Source organism: Sceloporus undulatus, chromosome 7, assembly GCF_019175285.1.
Source record: "Sceloporus undulatus isolate JIND9_A2432 ecotype Alabama chromosome 7, SceUnd_v1.1, whole genome shotgun sequence".
Classification (NCBI taxonomy): domain Eukaryota; kingdom Metazoa; phylum Chordata; class Lepidosauria; order Squamata; family Phrynosomatidae; genus Sceloporus; species Sceloporus undulatus.
The window spans coordinates 49,820,802-49,841,342 of NC_056528.1; the positions used below are offsets into that span (position 1 = coordinate 49,820,802).

The window sequence follows — 20,541 nt, forward strand, 5'->3', positions numbered from 1 at the left end:
TGTGATGGTGCAAAAATGTAGACTATTCAGTTCTGGCACCTCTAAATCTGAGGGTCTGTTACTACCGTTGGAGAGAAATCAAGGTTCAAGAAGAGTGGCTTCGGGAGACGCTGGCCTTTGCGCTAAGAAGGAAGCAGCTTCCAAGTCATGAACGCTCCTCCTATCTTCTATCATCCAGTTAAGGAAGGAGGAATGAAGAGCAAACCTGTAAAGAACCGTATAAAGTAGATTTCACTGCAATTCTGAATGAAACTCCGGACAAGCTTGCCTCCAATAATCATTTTTTAATGTTTGGGGAAACAAACAAACAAACAAAGGCATGTCCCAACAAGAGCAGAATGCCTTTATCTGCATTCTTAATTTGAAAAACTAATTTCAGTTGTTCCATGAGAGAGGCGCAAACCCAAAACGGTGTCTTAATTCATAATCTAACAGTCCTTAAGGCAGCAAAAAGAGAGGGAAAGAGAGGCATTGTACAAAATTCTTCTCTAGGTGAAAAGGAGAGGTATGTCTGTCTGCTAGAACTGCTTGCTTCCATAAAACCCAACAAGTCTCTTCTTTCATATACTAAGGGAAGATTTCTCAAGTTTCAAAACCTTAAGCAAAAGCAACACAAAGCCCTGCTTAGCTCAGTAAAGCTTGAATCCTAGTATGTAATCAAGAAAGAGTATTTGATTTGTAAAGTGATTTCTGAACAGTTGTCTAAAAACTTTTATGGATACATGAACTGACAAGATTTAGACTGACCAAAGTCAATGATTTCTTTGAATAAAAAAGGACTATTTCTGCTAGTTTTGCTTCCACCCCAAAATCAGGAACTAAGCTTTAGAGGTGGCACTAGGTTTTAATAATCCCGCTTCATAGTTTAGAAAGACACCCAAGCCACTGCGAAGGAGCTGCTGTGCAGAAGTCAAAAGCCGCAGCACTTGGGGCAGGAGAGAAGGGCTGCATCCACACTGCAGGAACAATCCAGCTTGACACCGCTTTAACCTCCAAGGTTCAATGTTGTGGAATCCTGGGATCTGTAGCTTCGTGAGACATTTGGGGTTCTCTGTCAGAGGGCTCCAGTGCCACAACAAACTATCGTTTTCAGAATTCCGTAACGTTAAGCCATGGCAGTTAAAGCAGTATCAAACTGCGTCATTTCTGCAGTGTGGATGCAGTCAAGTGACACCTCACACATCCCTGCTGGTAACAAAAGGGTTGTTACATGGGACCCTTTGTTTTTGGTCTCCATTGCAGCCCCCTGCTCTATTGCTGCTATCACCATCTGCCACTGAGCCATTTCTCTCTCCGCTCTCTATTACTCTGCTACAAGGATTCTGTGGAGCAGGAAGATTCTCCAGCATCCTCCTAAACCAGAGTCACTGCTGAATTTGAGCCATGACAAATGGGGAAAGTGGTGCTCCCAATGCAGCAAGTGCCTGACAGACAGCCGCCAGCCCAACCCTGAGAAAATGGCTACCCCTGGTCCAGTCGTATCAATGGAGCAAAGAACACTGTCAGTATTGCCAAAGTTTTGAAATAAAGCAACCAATTACTGCTCTGAAAAACCAGGAGGGGACCTGGACCGTTGAACTGCACACGCTTGAAGCCAAACTCCCAAGCAACACTAGCTGACATGGCTTTGAAGCCAAACTCCCAAGCAACACTAGCTGACATGGCTTTGTATTACAAGCATTCAGAGGAGAAATGGCCTCACAGCAGCACACTGGTCTCCCATTTGTCTCTGTTCAGCCACTGCCAAACCCAGGACAGCTGGCATTCCTCCTCCCATGTGCTGTATGGCTTTGGCTCTGCCTACATTACAGGAGCACTCTGGTTTTAAACATAGGCTGCATCTGCACTGCAGAAATAATGCAATTTGATATGGCTTTAACTGCCAGGGATCAATGCTATGGGATTTGGAGCTTCCAACTGGTCTTCTCTGTCAGAGCGCTCTGGCACCACAAGAAACTATGAATTCCACAGCACTGAGTCATGGCAGCTAAAGCGGTGTCCAACTGCACTATTTCTGCAGTGCAGATGCCGCCTCAGCTGCAGACAGCGCTTTGCCCTCTTGTTTGTTCTGGGCTTGGAGAAGTCACACTGACACATTCTCATGTCTAACCCCCACATAGATTTCACTTCGAATGCGTTAGTGGAGCAGTGCAATGGAAAAGTTACTGACCTGTACAAAAAGCATTTACAGTTTTTAAAACAAAAGTGTTTATTTAAACAAGCATAAGCAATTAATTAATATATTTCCACAGCAAGATAAATATCCCCATTAAACTATCAGCTCGTTCTATGGCACACCATAGTGCTGGGCTTAAGACAGCTGTACAGTGAGAAGAGGGGCTAACGTTAGTGTTATTTACATTACCATATTCAGTACCCTATACAGGAAAGGAGCTAAAATCATACTTGGGGTGCAATTTCACCGTTCTGTCAAGGTAGCAGAGCTTGTTTTTGTTTTAATCCACAATGAAGCAATGGGTTGCACGTTGCTGGAGGACTCCCGTAATTTCTTCACAGGGAAGAGCGGAGCACTGAGTTCTTCCAGCATTTTCACTACACACCGGGTTGAGGAGGACAAATGTGAACCTTGTTTGTGTGGCAAGAAAGAAACTACATAACAGGCAAGTGTCTTTGGGCAAATGCGGTGTTTTGTTTCGGTTTTTCTTTCTTTAAAAAAAATGGTTAACACAACCCAGCCTTATTTTGGGAACCCTACTTGTGGAGGTTCCACTATGAAAGTGCTGGGTTTGGGGTGTTTTTGTTTCGTTTTGTAAATTTTGTTTGTGTTTGGGAGGATCACACCATCTCCTTGCTTTACATTGATTACCACCACACAAAAAGTGGCCAGAGGAAAGCGGCATCTTCGCCAGCCATTAGCACTCTGTGTAGTCAGCTAAAAAGTTCACAACACTCGCTTAGACAACACTCTCTCGATTACTGGAAGCCAAGACAGCTCTGCGACAAATGGGGCAGGTAGAATTCTCTGACAGCCAGCGATCTATGCAGTGTACGTGATACTCGTGGGAACAAGGCAGTTTCCGAAGCTTGTTGCCTTCTGTGTATTCCGTGATGCACACGCTACAGGTTTTCAGAGCATCGCTTTCACCAAAATTCCTCATGGCCAGGTTGTCGATTTGCTCTTTGGTGAGTCCTCTCGGTTGGTCGTCATCCTCTTCGTTGAGCAGAAAAAACTGTGCCAGACTAAGGAAGGGCAGGGAACCACTTTCTTCAAAAGTAAGGGAGCCCCTGGCATTCCGCCCTTCCCGCCTCGCGCCAGGTGTGGAGCCCCCTTCATTGCTACTTTCAAAGGCCTCCCCTGGTCCAGCCTCAGGGCCTTCACTGCTTGAACTACTGCTTCCGCTGCCACCTCCGTTCGGTGGCTCCGCCATTTCAACACTAGGGTTTGGGGCTGGCGCGCCAGGATCTGCTTCACTGTCGCTGTACATGAAGTAACTGAGCTCACCGAAGCCAGTCATGATCTGCCTCAGCATGGTCTGGATGGCAACAGATGTCGTCTCGCTCAAGCCCGTGTTTAAGATTCTACGGATGGGAATCCGGATGGTACTGACATAAGTTCTTACTCCTGCCCTCTCCGAGCGGGAAAACGTGCGCCTGAGCCCTCCCCGCTCACTTTCATAAGTGACGGTGTTGTTTGGGGTCTGGGACCTTGATCGGGTTCGATTGGCTATACTGTCTCTCTGGCGATATTCTCCCGGGCGCACCCGTCTCACTTGTAAGTCAAGGACAATAGTTGGAGGCCTCTGTCCAGGGGCTGCAGACTCTGCACTGCTGTTTGTTTCTGAAGAACCAGTTGCTTGAGGAGCAGGTCTTGCTTCTGGGGATGAGAAGAGCACTGTGTTTTCAGTGGGCATCTCAGATGCAGTTGCATGTTGCCTTATCACCATGTGCTGCCTTGTTCTAGAGCTTCCTTCAGCTTCACTTGTTGGGGACAGGTCAGGCACTACAGATGGTGTATGATGATGCACCCAACGCGGAGGAGATTCATTCACTGGATTAAGAGGTGATCTACTCCTGTCAGTCCTTGCTCGCGTCCTCCGCTGCTCAGGACTTCTGCTTCTTGATCTTCTCTGGCCTCTGTGAGGAGAAGCTTCCTCAGTTTGCTCTTCAGGAGGACTGGTTTCTGGTTCAGGCTGGCTTACAATCGGGGGAGGAGGAAGGGGAGGAGGAGGAGGAGAGTCAGACCGTGGGGTCTCAGTGTCACTTTGGTTGGTTTCTAAATCTTCTCCACTGGATGGCTCTACAGAAGGCTCAGCCTCGGTTTCTGAGGCTGGGTTTCCATTACTACGGTTGACATTTATTTCCAAACTGAATCTGAAATCCCCACTATTTGGGTTAGTCCGGCTTACGGCCCTCCAAGACTGGTTTCCTCTTTGCCCACTTCGTGTCGTGTTCCCAGTCTGCCGAACCGAATTAAGCCAATCTATTATGGAATCGCCATTCGATACATCTTCTGGAGACTCTGCACCTGCCAGACAAGAGTAACTGCCAGTGTTAGGAAACTACAGAAAGTCCAGGCTAAACACTTTCCCAATAATGTTATGAGTAATAGCTTTAAGAACAAGGGTCTCAGGTGCAAAAATTTCACATGTGAACATTTAACTATTCCAACTACTATGGGTTTCCTTAGCACATTCTTAAAGACTTTATAAGCTTTGCTCCATCAAGTTAACCTAGGAAGCAAAGCCGTTGTCAAAGTAGTTAAAATAGATTAAAACATTATTCTATCATTCACATGACAAGAGTTACTTGTTTAGCAGTTTAAAAACCTTAGCAGGCACCCACAGAGTTTCCATTTTATAATGGTAGGCAATATGAGAATACACCATAGGTCTTTAAAGAAGAGCAAACATTAGCACACAGCAATTCACTTCAGAGGTAAGCACTGAATTCTGCATACGGCAAAAGCAGGCTGTTGCCTACAGCTGTGCCAGAAACAAAGTACATGGTTGGCAGCATCAAGACAAACAGCTGGCTTTCTACTGGCAACTGTCTGATGGTCAAGGGATGCTCACATTGTTATAATTTTACTTGGCAAACTTTTAACCACACTTCTAAATTGTGCGCTAGCCCCTATATTAGAACAATTGCAGCCAAAACCTATACAAACCGACTGAAGAGGGGTCTGTGGCAAGGTCCACTTTCAGTGCAATTTTAGGCAGGCAAGAACCTTCCCAGTCAAAACTGCATAAACCCAGGACCCAGTTTAAATCACTTCCTTGGCCGCTGTATGTGAAGTATAACAAGGCAGAGCCTGGCCAAACCAAAGATTCTTGGGACTCTCACGGGGCATGCGCAGGTGGGCAAGCCAGTTTAAACAAAATGTTAGGCAGTGGGAGAAAGGCAGGGTACAAATAAAATCAAATTTAAAAAAATGTTTAAATCAACCAGCTTCCCATAAACCTTTGCCCCTGGTCGGCATGTTTAGGACTGCAGTCCTCTTAGCCTGATACAAAATGGAGAAAGAAAAGAGAAGAGAACAATCTGCCTTGGCCTGTTAAGAGAAAAAGACCACATGAGGTGCCATTTATACACACCTACAAAAAGGAATCCTAGAAACAGGACAATGGTGGTGGCACAGTACAATAAAATGGGAAGGGGGTGTAAAAAAAAACAACACAGTGGAAGATAGAACATCCTTGGCCACAGCATTTCTCCTTTCAGTTTCTAGTATGCCTTCAGCCACGTGAGCTTAGATGACATACCTCTATTGTCTTCCATGTTTTGCTGCGATGGACCTTCCTTGATCTGCTGCAGCCTTCTTAGCAATTCTTCTTCAGTAATTTCACCTGAGGAGACAATGTGCAATCCAGATCAAGCATCTACACATCCAAGAATCCATGCTGGCAAACCGGAACATCTGTGGTAGAAAAGCCACTAATCAAGCAGAGATGCATTTTGCTCAGATAGTAAACCTTAGGGTTAACTTTCACTTGCAATACTCTTCGGCTGAAACACTACCGGGGACTTCGGGATTTAAAAGATGTGATAAAAAACAAAAAAACACCATCCAGTTTTGAAAGACTGCTCTCTGTGACAGAAATGAGAACAGAGGGGGAATGGCGGAGGCATGGCAGGGTCCAGGAGAAGAGCACTGGGAGGTGATTTTGTTTAAAGTAGTGATATTGCTGGACTGCAACTCCCAAAATGCTGTGGCCAGGCTGCTGACTGGGATGAATGGTTACAGGGAACACATGAAAGATCTTTGATGGCTACTGGTCTGTTTCTGAGCAGAATTCAAAGTGCTGGTTCTGACAAATAATGCCCTCTACAGCTTGGGTCCAGGCTACGTGAAATACCCTATCTCCCTATATGAACCTTTCATAGCTTTATCTTCAAGGGCTTTCTCTCAGTCATGCCACCACCATAGTCATAGTTAAAGCAGTCTCAAACTGGATTATTTCTGCAGTATGTTTTGGACCATCATCAACAATACAGTCTGTCTGGCATTAGGTCGAGAGCGTCCTGCCTGTCCCAGAATTCTGCTATGGCCAGTTTGATGCTTTCATTATATTCTATTTATATGGTTTTGGTTTTTGGCTTTTTGTAAAAAGCACTTAATAAGTATGAGTGAGCAATAAGGGGGGGGGGGAACCCTTTCTCCCTTGCACTGGTGTATCTTAGGGTAGTAGCAAAGAGAAAGCCATTGGTTTGCATTCTGCTTGATGTGACCTTTTTTGCCAGAAAGATAGGAAGCGGAAGACTGAGCAGAATTTGGGGATTGGGGGGACTGAATACATAGATGGCTAACTATTCTGAAAACCACTGTGAGCTGTGATAGACCAAACTGCAAGCATGTGCGTCTGTATATAGGTGTGTCTCTGTGTGTAACATGAATGATACAAATAAGAAAGGCCAGAGATGTAGAACTAGATAGCAGTTACTACAAGGTGTGGTACTGGAGAGATCAACTGAGAAGTTAAATACTTTCATAGCATATCATGTTTGATGAAAGTAGTCTCTTCCTCTTCTTTCAAATTTACCATGCTTTTCATTTGGTATTTTTTTTATCTTCTGTTTCTGATATGCTCTGTTGATTTATTGAATAAATCTTTTAGTTACTTAGAAAATTGATGGAGCTGGTGCTGGTGCTACTTGCTGGAGCGCATAACACACATTTACATGTTAAAGAGCCCCACAGAGTAACAACTGTAATCAAGTGTGCTTGATGTAAGCCACTGTTACATATTGCACCATCAAATACCTCAAGTGTGAGAGAGTGGTAATCTTTACATTACATGCTGTCACTACAGAAAGGTCAACATACCTTTAATGGCATGTCACTCCTCCTCACAATCTCTCAGACACAGAAGCAGCCCCTTTATAAGCCTACCCTACATAACAGTCACCACCACACTTCTCCAACGCAGAGTTAATGTAAAATATGTACCTGGATATTGAGGGTCTGTGCTAGTCTAATGTACCTCTGAAACTAAGACTGCATCTGCACTGCAGAAATAATCCAGAGTGACACTACTTTAACTGCCATGGCCCAATGCTATGCAATTCCAGGAACTGCAGTTTGTTGCGGCACCAGAGCTCTCTGACAAAGAAGGCAAAACAACTCACAAAACTACTCCACAGTACTGACCCATGGCAGTTAAAGTGGCGTCAACCTGGATTATTTCTGCAGTGAGGATGCAGCCGAAATTAATTTAATTTTGGTTTGGTACAGGTCTTGAAAGGTCTTCACTTTTAAAGAAATTAAGATGTGAGGAATCAACCTCAGACATATGTGAGACCCCCCCCCCCCCCATGATGTTTAATATGCTCAACAAATCAGCTACCTTGTACAGAAGGATTTAAATAATTGCATGTTTAGCAGAATATCAGCAAGTGTGAGTACTGGATCTCTTAAAGTCAGATTTCAACGTTAGGCTCCACTCTCCCCCATGGAACTTAGTGAGAGACTTTCTACGTATTTTGATGAATCTGACTAGCATGAAGGGCATCAATTAACATACCAGGGGTGCCTAGTAAGTTGTTATCCCTCATTAGCCTGTAGTCCTCCTCACTGAGATTATTTACAAAGTGATAGAAAGCTTCTTCCCGATTCAATCGGTCCAGCTGACTCCGACGCTGTGCTTCGGATTGATCGACACTCCCTTTATTATTAGAATCGGAGCTTTCCATCTTGGTAAAAGTTGGGGAAATGTCTACAGGAAGAGAAGAAGGAACAGTCAAATCGTTTGGAGAGCCATAGTGTCCCTGGTCTTAGACACAAGAATGGATAAGTCACAATATTTCATGAGCACACACATACACACAAAGAATAGAATGCAACAATGCTTCTTAAGTAATAGAGGGCCCACTGTAATAGGGTTCCAATAGGTTGGGGCTGACTTGAAAGCATGTAACAACAAAACCTACAACTAGATTCCAGCTAACAATGTCTGGAATCTTGTGGGTTAGTCCCAACCAGAACAAACTTGCTGAATCAACTGCTGAATGGTGACTCAACACATAGGTAAACTCAACTGATTCAGTGACTCAGTTCAATGGCTCCGCTTTATAGGGAAGGGACTATGAGCTAACAGCTCTTCCACAGTCGCAAAACAAAGCAGTTCAACACCACTTTAACTGTCATGGCTCCATGCTGTGGGAACAAGGGATTTGTAGTTTGATGAGTAGTCAGCATGGTCTGTCATCAAACTACAAATCCCAGGATTCTGTGTGTGTGTGTGTGGGGGGGATTTAAGGTCTGGTATGTACTTTTCCATGCAGGTTATTTGCAGTCAGGTTTCTGGTCTCATCTTCCTTATTAAGCAATTTAGTCTGTATCGAAGTAGCAGAGTCTGCACTGATCGTTGTTGACAGGCCTCTCCACTCCATCTTGCTCACAAGTTACTTTACATCCCTGTAGAAGACATGACTCCAACCTTCCTCAACTAAGTACCCATCCAGCAGAACTGATCACAGCTCCCATCATCCCTACCATTGGCCACCCAGCCAAGAAAGGTTGTTGTGCTCACTAAACATATACATTTCTCCAGATGGTTGTTTGAATTTTTGGAGATGCCTGCAACTACAGCAGACAGTTTGTGGCAGTAGCATTGCTATGCTCCTGGGTTTGCTCTGACTACTATAAGGTGAGTGAGAAAGGTGCCCTTACTTCTGCCTTTGCTAAGAAGCAATAGCCTCATGAAACAAAAGGAAGTAAGCAACCATTTCCTGGAAAATCTGGCCAGTCAACTGACCATCAGGCCAAACTTAAGCTTGCCCAAAATGAATTACTGAAGGATTTTAAAAAACAGGAACCTCCAAGATCACATTCACTACTGAACTATGGCAGCAACTCTTTAATTCCAATGACAATTTAGCAATTAGGCTTGGAAGCAGTTACTAAGAGCCAAACCATGTGCAGCAAATGTGCAGCCAGTGGTACACAGGAAGAGAATATGGCATGTGGTTTCTGTGAAGCTCTACACTAAATAATTAAAAACACAGGAGTAGAAAAAGAGATTTCTGAGGCCCATGAGGATTTGAAATGTTTTAGGGTGGCAGGGCAGATGCAAAACTGGAAGTGACTTCTGGTCCCTTCTGATTTTGGTTTAAAAAAGGCATCTCATGGGCCTAACCAATGTCAGGACAGGCTAAAACCTTGTCAAAATGGCCTCCTCAAACTCTCAGAGGACCCAGGGTCCTTCTCAGACTTTGAGGGCAGGGGGAAGGAGTGGTCCTCTCACGTGCGGCTGGGGATGGATGTGCGCAGGCCGCCAAAGTTGGTGGCTGTTACTTTAAAGGCACGCTGTTCACCCATTAAGACATGGACAAATACTGAAATGACTGCATTCCCAGCAGAAGAGGTGGCTCAATTGATGGACACAAGCAGCAGATGGGCAACTGAAGCTTCATGTCACAGCATATATTGGATTAGACCTTTGAGGACAAAATGACAATAAAATTAGAACCACAAATAATGTTAAAAGCTACTGAATCTCTAATGGCACAACCCAGCCGACACTAAGCACTTTTAAGCCCCACTTATTTCAACTATTCCCTCTTGAAATTAAAATAAATAGATGCTGGATAGATAAGATCGGTTGGGCTTTGACTAGACTGTCTTCTAAAAGCTTGTGGTCTGCCGAAACCCATCCTGTATATTCTCTGGACAACTTCTCTGAGTTGTTACCACAGGACTGCTAGAATACACAGTGGAGTATTTCCATCCCCTCCAAAACAAATCTCCCCATCCTTAAAATCTAGTGGAATGTATTATATTCTGAAACAGCAACAGGAACATTTTGGAAGAGAGGATGCCCAGCAGCTCTCATTGATCCTCAACCGTTGTCTACCCAGGAAGAGCACAGGGCAAATACCTGGATTTTAATGCTGCCTCCTGCCCCACTTGGTGCCAAAACAGGCTATTGGTATGTGGCATGCCCTGAACCATGGCTACCTTTAATTAAACCTCATTCTCACATTTGAAAGCTACTTCCTCCCGAAATATTATCGCATGTGCCAACAACTTCCCACTCCATCGCTACGATAATGAGCTGGAGGCTGCTGAGAGCTAACCGCAGGTGTTGCTAAGAAGACAGATTCCATTATTACTTACCACACCTCCCTACAGTTAACCAGAACTAGCTAGTGCTTTTTCCCATCAAAAGACCTTCACTACTATAGGTCCATATTGTAAATTGCCTGTTTGGCTGCCTGCTTCCCTCAACCCCATTTCCAGCTTACTTGAGGCACCAAGTGACGGAGGACTGTTCTCTTGGCAATCTGGGTGCTGGAGGATAGTATTTCCAGCCCCCTCTTGCCACTAAGCAAGGCTGAGACAAATAATGGTGACAGGGCCCTGCTTCTGCGGCTTGCAGCATCACTTGCTGGCCAGGATGGTGGTGGAAATGGCATCTTCTTGCGTCTCAGTTGCCTGTTGAACAGACCTCTATCTCTTGGTGCAGCTGCTGCCTGGCAAAGTAGGTTTGGGAGGCCATTCATGATTGTGACAGTAGTGCCACAATTGTGACAACGCAGTGAATACGAATCAGTCATGGATCTGTCACTCTACCTTACAAATCCTAATTTCTTCCAATAAACCAAAAGAGCCAACCCTCTCTGCAATGCTTGGGGCCTACTCTAAAAACACTTCTGAGGTCAGCTAGAATATGTCACAAGGGAGAAAGGGAAGTACAAATTCCAAACAGCCTTAGTCCAAGAACAGTTAATGAGAAATGTGAAGACAGCCGTTAAATGTTGTTGTTTTTTTAAAAGCCTGTCTAAATAGGGTGAATGTAAGAGAACAGAAACATGCATGAAGGAGATAAAAGGAGAAATTCAGAGATGCTAAACATCAGAAGCAAGGAACCATCCAGGAAGTTGTTAGACCACTGGATAACTAAATTAAAGAGACTCCGAAGGCAGATAAACTGAATGAACCCCTTTCATCTCTCACATGGCAGATGGGGTTGGACTGGATGGCCCTTGCGGTCTCTTCCAACTCTATGACTCTATCCCTCCACTCCTGAAAATGAAAATATCCAGATGTTCCCAGAAGAGAAGCTGAGGCCAACAGTGATAAGAGAGAAGGTTCACTGGCAAATTGCAATACTCACTGAACCCATTTGCTACTGACCAACTCAAAAGGAAAACTGCTTATCTTCTAACTAAAATACATGAACTCAGAAGCCAAAGTAATATGAACTTTTAGAAGGAGACCCACGAAACCACAGGCGTACCTCAGTTCACAAAGCCTCTGGCAAAGAAACTCTTTTTAAGCCTGAGCAACACCTACTTTTCCTCCTTGTCCTCTACTTAGCTGGAAGTTCTTAAAGCAGCATCAGGAGGATGCTGAAGGGAGGCTAGAGAAAACAGATTTTTGGTGCTGGACTGACTATACAGCAGTGTGCAAGGAATAATAAAACCTGAGCTGGGAAAGAATGGGGTTCTTTCCAGCTGTACATTCCTACTTACAATAGGCAAGGCAAAGAGCAGTTGGCTTCAGAACCCCCCAGTAAGCATGGATCAATAGCAAGACAGAAAGAAAAGGGGAAAGCAGATACCCAAACCATGTCAAAAAGCATTTTAAAAAAGCATCTATTTGGCCATCAAAATGGAAATCATAGGAGAAGTGGAGGCTGGTGAAAGAAAGAAAGAAAACAACTCCGGATGCATTTTCAAAGAAGCTTTCAAGAGGCCACAAGAAGCTTGAAAATGTTTTTTATTTACCATGGTTTAAACTTGGCCCACAATTTCATCATGAAGCCAGGATCTGATTATGGAAATGCGACTCTCAGCCAATTCACTTGCTCTCTGGATTCAAAGGGACACAACCAGGGTCACCTGAAAGCTGTAGTAGGCAACTACAAGGCCAGGAGGAGAAGGTGGCCCTTTTACATGCCATAAAGGATTTATGGGAGAGATAGCAGAGTCATCATTAGAAAGCTGTAAACTTCATCCTCCTCTTCCTGCCATTTACACAAATGAAAGCATTACAAGGCAAACAGACCCTTCATGTTCTTCTTGCATGAGATGCCTCAGTAAATAAAATCTCCAAAATGCTATTTATACAATAGGTTTATCTACTACTATCAAGAGCTTTTGATCCACCATGATTTCTAGAAATCAGCTGAAGTTCAGGCAGAGTCCATTTTCATTTATGGAAGACTTGCTTTGCGAGTTGCATCTGGACAGTTACTTAATGGGAAAAGGAAAGTCTTTCAACCACAAAACATGGAAAACTGAACACTTTCCAGGATTCCTGGAAATCGCAGCCGAGGGAACGGCTCCATTTTGCACCATTTGAACACAAGGCCACAGTGAGTTCTGCGAATGATGTAAATCTCCACTTCAAAGACACAATCCCAACCTTTGCATGCCATCTCCATGCCAGAAAAGTAGTTGTGATGACGTAGAAACAATCAAGGCATTTATTTCCCCATTCATTCTGCACTCAGGGAATGGCAAACCACAACTGACATTGCAAGTTAGTTTCTGACCCTTGCAGTATTAAAAAGAAGGAGACGCCGTTCCTTCAGAGTCCATGCAGACACACCAGTTGTATTGTGTGTGTGTGTGTGTGTGTTGTCACACAAACAGGTCCCGCTGCCTTAAGCTCTATAGGTAAATTTAAATGTTAGCACTCTGGCTGTTAGATGGTTTTTAAGGTTTTGTGTTGTTTCTGAGCTTGGCCTCAGAAAGGGAGCGAGGCTGAATATCGCTGGAGGGAAGAGTACAATACGAGAGACCAGTGATTAACACCAGTTTCATCTCTGCCTCGTGGGGCTGCTCCCTTAAGAGGAGTAGTAACCATGACTCAGTTTCAGAAGGGCTGAGTGAGTGTCGTCTCCCTTTGCTCTTCACGCTTTCCTTGACCGTCATCTGGGCGCTTCCTTCCTCTTCTCCCTTCAGTTACTGAAAGGTCACCTGCTCCCAGACTATTCTATCGACTCCCTCCTGCCCTTTCCAAATGCCAGCCCTTCTGTCTTGCGTTTCTTGCTTGCCTCCTTCCTCCAAGTGCTGTGAAGCTGGCTGTAGGCAGAGATGCCCCAGTCCCTGCCCTCCTGGAGAGACCCAGCGTAGCGCTTCCTATGGAAGAGGACGCTCTCTAGGGACCCCCAGGTCCTGCCAGATGTTGACCATAGACTCAGGCTGGAGGACCTACAGATGCCCAGAGAAGTGCTTCCTCTAGGGACCTCTCGCTTCTCTATGGCCAACCTCTGGCAGAGGTTCCTAGAGAGGACAATTGGCCAGAGTCAAAGCCACAAACATTCCCTCCAGAAGGAGGCTCCCAGGGATGTCAAAGAGGGCAGGCCTCCCTTTCCAGAGGCGGGGTTCTCAGCCAGGATTCCCCCCCCCCCGGGAGCCATCCAAGACCCATCGGGGGAGGTTTAACTCTTTAGGTATCGCTTTTATAGTGAGTCACACTCTCTCAGCCTCAAAGGAAGGCAAAGGCAAGCCTCCTCCGGGCAAACCTTGCCAAGAACCCCCCCGAGAGGCTCCCCTTAAGGCTTGCCCCCAAACCCCCGCCATTTGACAGGCTTCAAGGGCCCGAAAGGCTGAGGAAGGCTGCTCCTTCTCGGGACCAGGGCTGCCCTAGGCCTCGGGCTCTGAGTCCCGCCAGGGCGGCTCTCCTCTCAGCCTCGGAGGGATCCGGCCAGGAGGGTCCCAGCCGGGCCTCCCTCGGCGGAAGGGGAGTCAGGGCAGCTTTGCCTTCGGGCTGCCTCGGGCAGCGAGTCCCGCTCTCCCGGCCTCCCTTCCTTCCCCGGAGAAGGCATCTGGCCTCCCCCTCCCGGCCCCCGAGGGACTCCAGATCGAAGCCGAGGCCAGGAGCCATTCCGGGGAAGGCCTTTGGATCGGCCCCAGAGGCCTGGCCGGGTCTCGCCCCAGGAAGGCCCCTCTCCGCTACTGACCCTCTGCTCCTCCTCCTCCTCCTCTTCGGTCAGTTGATTCAGAAGCGGCCCCCGATGAGTCCCTTCCTGCGCTCCGTCCTCTCAGGCGGCCATCTTAGGCTCCATTGTTACTAAGGAACTTCGAGCCCGGAAACGGTGCCTCTGTTAATGAGGGAAACGGAGGGAGGAAAGCAGGACTGCGCATGCGCGGGAAGAGAGGGCGGCCAGGCTGCGCGCGCAACGGGAGGAAGTGACGCGACGCGGCTTCCGCCCCCGACGCGCGCGCGCGCATGCTCAGTCGGCGCCTCGCTGTTTGAAAAACAACAGCCATAGAGTGTGGAGGGCTGGGAGGGATAGAGCGGTCCCTGTGTGCGAGAGCGAGGTGGGATGATGGGGGCGGCCATTTTGAAGAGGAAGGGAAAGAAGAGAGGCCTGTGGTTCTGAGGGGAGGGTTCTGCCTGTGTTCAGACGAGACTCCCGCGGACACGTGTACGCGCCTCAGATGCCTTCTGGGATTATTGGGGGCTCCCGAGGAGAAGGAGGAGAGACTCTGAGGGACTGGGAAACAGAACTAAGCCATTGTATATCTATACTGTATATATCTACACACACTATATATATATCTATATATATCTATAGCCACACACACACACATATATATATACATATATAATGCCATAACTGCTTGTCAGCCATGACTAGTGTGTGTGTAAATATAGACAGAGATACCATATGTATATATGTATTTTGTTAGGTATTTATACATGTGTATGTTTACAGTCACACATACATGTCATATATATATCATTTTGTGTGCTTATATATAGATGTAGATACACACACATAATAGCCTAACTCTGGTTATCAATTCTGACTATGTATAAATTATATATATCTAGAGAGAGAGAGAGATCACACACACACACACATATATGCACACATACAGACTACGACAGACAACCAGTTAGGCCATTATGTATATACATGTATATGTGTGTGTGTGTGTATTTCTCCACATAAATGGCGTAACTCATTGCCAATCCTGACTGGAACAGTCTCGGTGGCTTTATATATATATGTTTGTGTATATGTCTGTATGTACACATATAGATATACCACATACTAAACTGATGGAAATGCCATATACTGTACTATAGAACTTGTGTTCAGGAAATGGATTCTCCCCACGCACGCCACCCTTTTCCCTGTGGTTGCATTATGGCAGTGTTTAACTCTAGTATTGCCACGGCTGGCACTCTTTCGCGAGAGGCAAATGATGAACCCCGGGGTGAGAGGTGTGTTGTGTGCCTTCGCCCTCTCATGGGGTTTCCTTGGCAGGAATTGCCCAGAGGAGCTTTGCCTTTGCCTCCCCCTGAGGCTGAGAAAGTGTGGCTTGCCCAAAGTCACCCAATGGGTTTCATTGCCAAGCTGGGAATCCAACCCTGGTCTCCAGAGCCATAGTCTTAACATTGAAACTGCTATGCCACGCTGCCTCGATTCTGACATTGTAAACCACGCAGGGAGTGCTTAAGTGCACTGATAAGTGGTATAGAAATGCACTTGCACTTGCTATTGCTGTACTGAAAACCCTCACACTGCCTGAAACTAGCATTGTTCTCTGTATATATTTGTCAGCATGTGTGTTTTTGTGGCTGTTGGGTGCCTCCAAATCAGTTGGGTTTTCCTGGCAAGGTTTCTTCAGGTGAGAGTGGCTAATGGATTTCCATGGCCGAGGCCAAGTCCAATACTGAAACCAATACGCCACGCTGGCTCTTGTTCACCTTAGACTCGAGATGATTTGTGGCCCAGGGAACTTGTGCTCTTGTGAAACCTGGACTGGATTTCTTAAACATACCACACTCAGTCACAAGTATAAAGAGGCACACAGAACTCTTGTTGAAAGGGATGGTTCCCCCAGGGACCACGGCTGGATGGTGGAGCGCCTGCTTGGCTCTATACCTTACTTCTCTAGTTAAAAGGATCAGGTAGAAGACGCTGATGGGATTGAGCGGATGATTCCCAACCTGTAAAGCCTGAGCCCCGAGACGGTTAAAATGGTTTAGCTTCAGCGACTGAATAACTCTGGCTTAACTGGTTCTTCCTTAATGCTATCTGCCAACTCCCACAAAGTATTTCACACACCACTTGGAGGAACTGATTCCCTTAAAAGGGAGATTGTCACTGAAATGCATATTGATGTCTGGGTTAAGTGCCTTACCACCTGCCTCCTCCTCAGTTGGCTGCCCCTGCTCTGACTGCAGCTAAGGATCCTCTTTCTCGTTTTCTTTCTTTCTAGGACATTAAAAAACAACCAGCCCTCCTGAAACAACACAACCGAGCCTCTGAACACACAGAAGGAGCAAGATGCTTGCAGCTCAGCTCATCCATACATGGAAGGACGGAGGTGGGTTTGCGCTTGGGATTGGTCATGACTGTTTACGAAACTAGCCTCAGATTGGCTGGTCTTCATGCCGAAAGACAGAACAGCATGAAAGAGATGGTGCTTCGGGGCTCAGGGTTGCAGGAGGGAGTGTCACAGTGAGCTGCAGCCATTAACTGTATTATTTCAATAAGTCACAGTTAATGCAAGTTGCTTGTGCCCTGCTCAGAAAAGAGTCTGTTAATATTTGCGACTCTATTTATCCTATGTGGTTCCTTTAATATAGGGAAGGAGTAACATTATTGTGGAGGTCCTGGGACAGGTATGTATGTGCGGTGTTTGGTTTATAGGATCTTAGAGCTGGTAGGGACCACAAGGGGGACATATAGTCCAACCCCATTCTGCCATGCTGGAGTACACAGCTAAAGCTTGTTTGTTTGTTTGTTTAGATTGTAATCCTGAGGGCAGGGAACTAATTATAGGGCCGAAGATAAATACAGTAAATAAATAAAGACAGTAAATAAAGCACTCCTGAGAGATGCCCATCCAACCCCTGTGGAAAAATTCTCCAAAGATGGAGAGTCCATCTCCTTCCAAGCCAGTCCATTCCACTGTCAAAAGACTGCTTACAGAAAAGAGGTTCTTCCTAATGTTCAGGTGGAATTGAGCATTGTGGTTTGAGTGTTGTACCAGGAGACCAGGGTTCGATTTCTGGCTCGGACGTGAAACCCATTGGGTGATCTTGGGCAAGTCACACTTTCTGAGCCTCAGGGGAAGGCAATGGCAAACCCCCTCTGAACAAATCTTGCCAGGAAACCCCCATGATAGATTCGCCTTAGGGTCGCCATAATTCGGAAACGATCACACAAGAAAACAACAGCAGCTGATCTAAATTGCAGGTGATCAGTTCCAATCCCACCCACTAGGGGGCACTGTGCACATGTCGACTAACAAATACAATCCATATTGTTTGTTCATCTCAAGTGTGTGCATTTATCTTTCTCAGTACAAAATGACCCTCTTTCTTGCCCATCATGCTTCCTGGCCTACTGGTTTCTCTCTTTAGAAGCATCTGACAAGGCAGAGGGTCCCTTCCTTACCTCCATGAGATGATATAAGCAGAGAGCAAGTTTTGCACCAGAATGAGGGTTGGCGAGAATGGCTTGTGCGGAGCCTGCCTGCCTTTCCTTGGCTGCCGTTACAGATACTCTGGCCAGGAATCTGCCACTCGTCACTCACAACTGAAGGCTGAAGAACAAAGTGGTTGGCCAGAAAGCACTGCGTGCCCAAATTATGGTTTTCAGAAATTCACACAACACTAAAGAAGGAAAATTGGAAGCAGAACCTAAATCAGTACATGCTTATGCTCTGGGTCTGCAACTTTCAGCTTACCTCTGACAGGAGATGGACTCTGACATTGCGTACAGCCCTGTAACTGTGACAGCCTGGAATATTCCCCTTGCCATGATTTTTGCTCTTCCCATTTCATGCCTGTCCATCATCTAAAGGTCTCCACATCCTACAAAAAATGCTGCTTTCTCATTTGTTGCTCCAAATGTTTGATTCTACAACAAAAAATTGGAAGGCTACCTCTATCTGTCCTCCAGGTCTCTCCCTCAGAACCAGACACCTTATCCTTCAGCCCCAGAATTCCTTTGGTTCAGCTGCCTGCTTTTAAAGTGGGTTTTAGGGATTCAGACTAAGAGATGGAAGATGGCCCTCATTGTTAGATGTGAGTATACTGTTAGACCAACTAAAAACAATGACCCTAATAGAGCCAGCATGGTTTAGCGGTTTGAAGAAGAAACATGCCAAGAAAGCCCTATGATCTGTTTGCTTCCAGGTCACCATAAGTCAAAAATGACACAACACAGAATAACTGTAGTATCAAAGCTGCAAATCTTTTGTATTCCCAAATTTTGTGGCATGTGTTATTTATTTGTGCAAGCTGGTTCTTATTTTTGCTTGCCTTGTTTGGGCGAGGCTTCCAGTTTCTGAAGGAAGTCTTTCTTTCCTCTCCTGCTTGTTAATCAGGCTGGGGCCCTTCCTCCTAGACTTCCTGTGCTACTTTTAGTGACCTGTTGTGTACGTACAGCAGTAGCTGTCATTGTGGTTTTGAGTAACACTGAGCATGTTGGGAGTATCTGACTACCTTGGCTTTCCTCATAAGTTCCCGCAATCTGGAGAAGTCTCCTCTTTTGACATCAACTATGACCAGATTAGCAGTTCTTTTGCCATCTTCCACTTGGCTACAAAGATTTCAGGGTGGAGTTGTGCATTCTTGCAATGGCAGGGGTTGGACCTGAGGACCAAGATTATACGATTCAGAGTTCCTGAAAGGAAGTGGCAGAGATTTGGAGTAGCCCCTGTCAGAAATGCCAGCTCTCATCACTCTAGCCATCCAAATTCCATTCTCTTGCCAGGTGTGACGGAGTCACTGGCCAGACTTGCTTTCATGGCAGCCACTCCCAGTTTGGGCTGACAGGGAGGGAGTGGATAGAAAAGGGAGGAGCCAGTGACTGGGAAGTCATTTACATCAGTTAAATGCCGAAACAGTCGGCCCAGTAAAGCCGACTTCTGCAGGGCTTGGGGGCATGGTCTTTAGACATTGCATACCCACAAGATGACCAGACGTCAGGCTGGGCAATTCCACATGAGTATTTGGCCCACCTCCATGGTGGTTTGGAGCCACACCATGCAGCCCCAATCCACCCTTTTTGGGTGGTCTCTTTCACCCCTATGTTGAGTTAAGCGAAGTTCAGTTCAGTTCTAAATACTTCTTCTCAGGAGGGTTCAGTGCAGAGTAGCTGAGGGGGAGTTTAAGAGAGATGAGGAATCACAGAATCCTAGAGTTGGAAGAGACCCCAAGGGCCCTGATCCAGTCCAACCCCCTTCTTCTGCCATGCAGGAACTCAAAATCAAAGCATCCCTGACAGATGGCCATCCAGCCTCTGTTTAAAGACCTCTAAAGGAGACTCCGCCATTCTCCAAGGGAACATGTTCCACTGTCAGACAGCTCTTACTGCCAGGAGTTGAAGGGAATTGAATTGAGAGGAGGATACAGAATGGGAAAGAAAGTGTATTGGAGATCGTAAAGAGGAAACTGTGAAATGCCCAAAACCATATCTAACCATACCACCTTGGAACTAGTCTACCTTACATTCTTGCCAAATATTATTGAGTAAAGTCAGTGTTCATTTGTTAAAACAGAAGCCTCTGACTGTGTCAATTCTAAACCGTATAGGCACATAAAAGCACGCTATGGAAAGATATTAAACACTTGGGACCCTAGCCCGTATACATTTAGGGAAAGTGTATAAAGGGTGAAAGCAGGGCGGTGTCAATGACCAGGGGCCTTCTAATAAGAGGTAAAAGTTTAGGGTTAGAGAGGAGGTCGTGGGTGACACCAGGCTTCCCACTTAACATGAAGCCTTCTGGTTGCTCTACAAACCTCTTGAAGGGCAAAATTGACAGAAGCATTAGCCACAGGAAGACTTTTGAGGGGGCTTTCGCCATTAAACCAAGGTGCTGCCTGTGCAGATTGATGTCCAGGAAAAGCTGAAGCCTGCAAACCAGTGGCAAGCCCCTGATAGTGTTAACGGTTGCATTGGCTTACACACCTCTCACGGTTGAGATGCTCTCTATGCAAGAATCCAAATTCATTCTCGGAGACTATTGTTACCTTTGATCTAATGTTCAGATCAGGACTTTTGTACACCTGAGGCTGCCTCTTGCTCCTCACCGCTTCTTCCGCGTGTTGTAGACAAGAATAGTTTGTCTCTGGTTAGAGAGCAAGGAAAGGCGATTTTA

General features: G+C 45.9%; 1 protein-coding gene and 1 long non-coding RNA gene across 3 annotated transcripts; one reads left to right on the top strand and one right to left on the bottom strand.

Annotated features, from left to right (window-relative positions):
* Positions 1-269: 269 nt before the first annotated feature.
* RLIM (ring finger protein, LIM domain interacting) lies at positions 270-14,554 on the bottom strand. 2 transcript variants are annotated; one of them, XM_042479272.1, is made up of 4 exons: positions 14,373-14,554; positions 7,983-8,174; positions 5,724-5,807; positions 270-4,486 (listed from the first exon to the last, which is right to left on the bottom strand). In XM_042479272.1, exons 2-4 carry the CDS (start codon positions 8,149-8,151, stop codon positions 2,916-2,918), a joined length of 1,824 nt encoding a protein of 607 aa, XP_042335206.1. In that variant the 5' UTR covers positions 8,152-8,174; positions 14,373-14,554; the 3' UTR covers positions 270-2,915. The 2 variants fall into 2 exon arrangements, with proteins under 2 accessions (XP_042335206.1, XP_042335208.1); XM_042479274.1 differs by lacking the exon at positions 14,373-14,554 and having other exon boundaries at positions 5,724-5,878; positions 7,983-8,116.
* Positions 14,555-14,705: 151 nt separating this feature from the next.
* LOC121936656 lies at positions 14,706-19,940 on the top strand. Its single transcript, XR_006105005.1, has 3 exons — positions 14,706-14,840; positions 16,648-16,755; positions 17,798-19,940. It is a non-coding gene; the product is annotated as an uncharacterized LOC121936656 (long non-coding RNA).
* The last annotated feature ends 601 nt before the right edge of the window (positions 19,941-20,541 follow it).

Excerpts from the sequence above, each read along its gene's own strand:
- RLIM (XM_042479272.1), bottom strand. The coding sequence starts at position 8,151 with ATGGAAAGCTCCGATTCTAATAATAAAGGGAGTGTCGATCAATCCGAA. Across the intron at positions 5,808-7,982 it reads CAACTTACTAGGCACCCCTG|GTGAAATTACTGAAGAAGAA; the intron begins GTATGTTAATTG and ends TTGTCTCCTCAG. Across the intron at positions 4,487-5,723 it reads AAACATGGAAGACAATAGAG|GTGCAGAGTCTCCAGAAGAT; the intron begins GTATGTCATCTA and ends CTTGTCTGGCAG.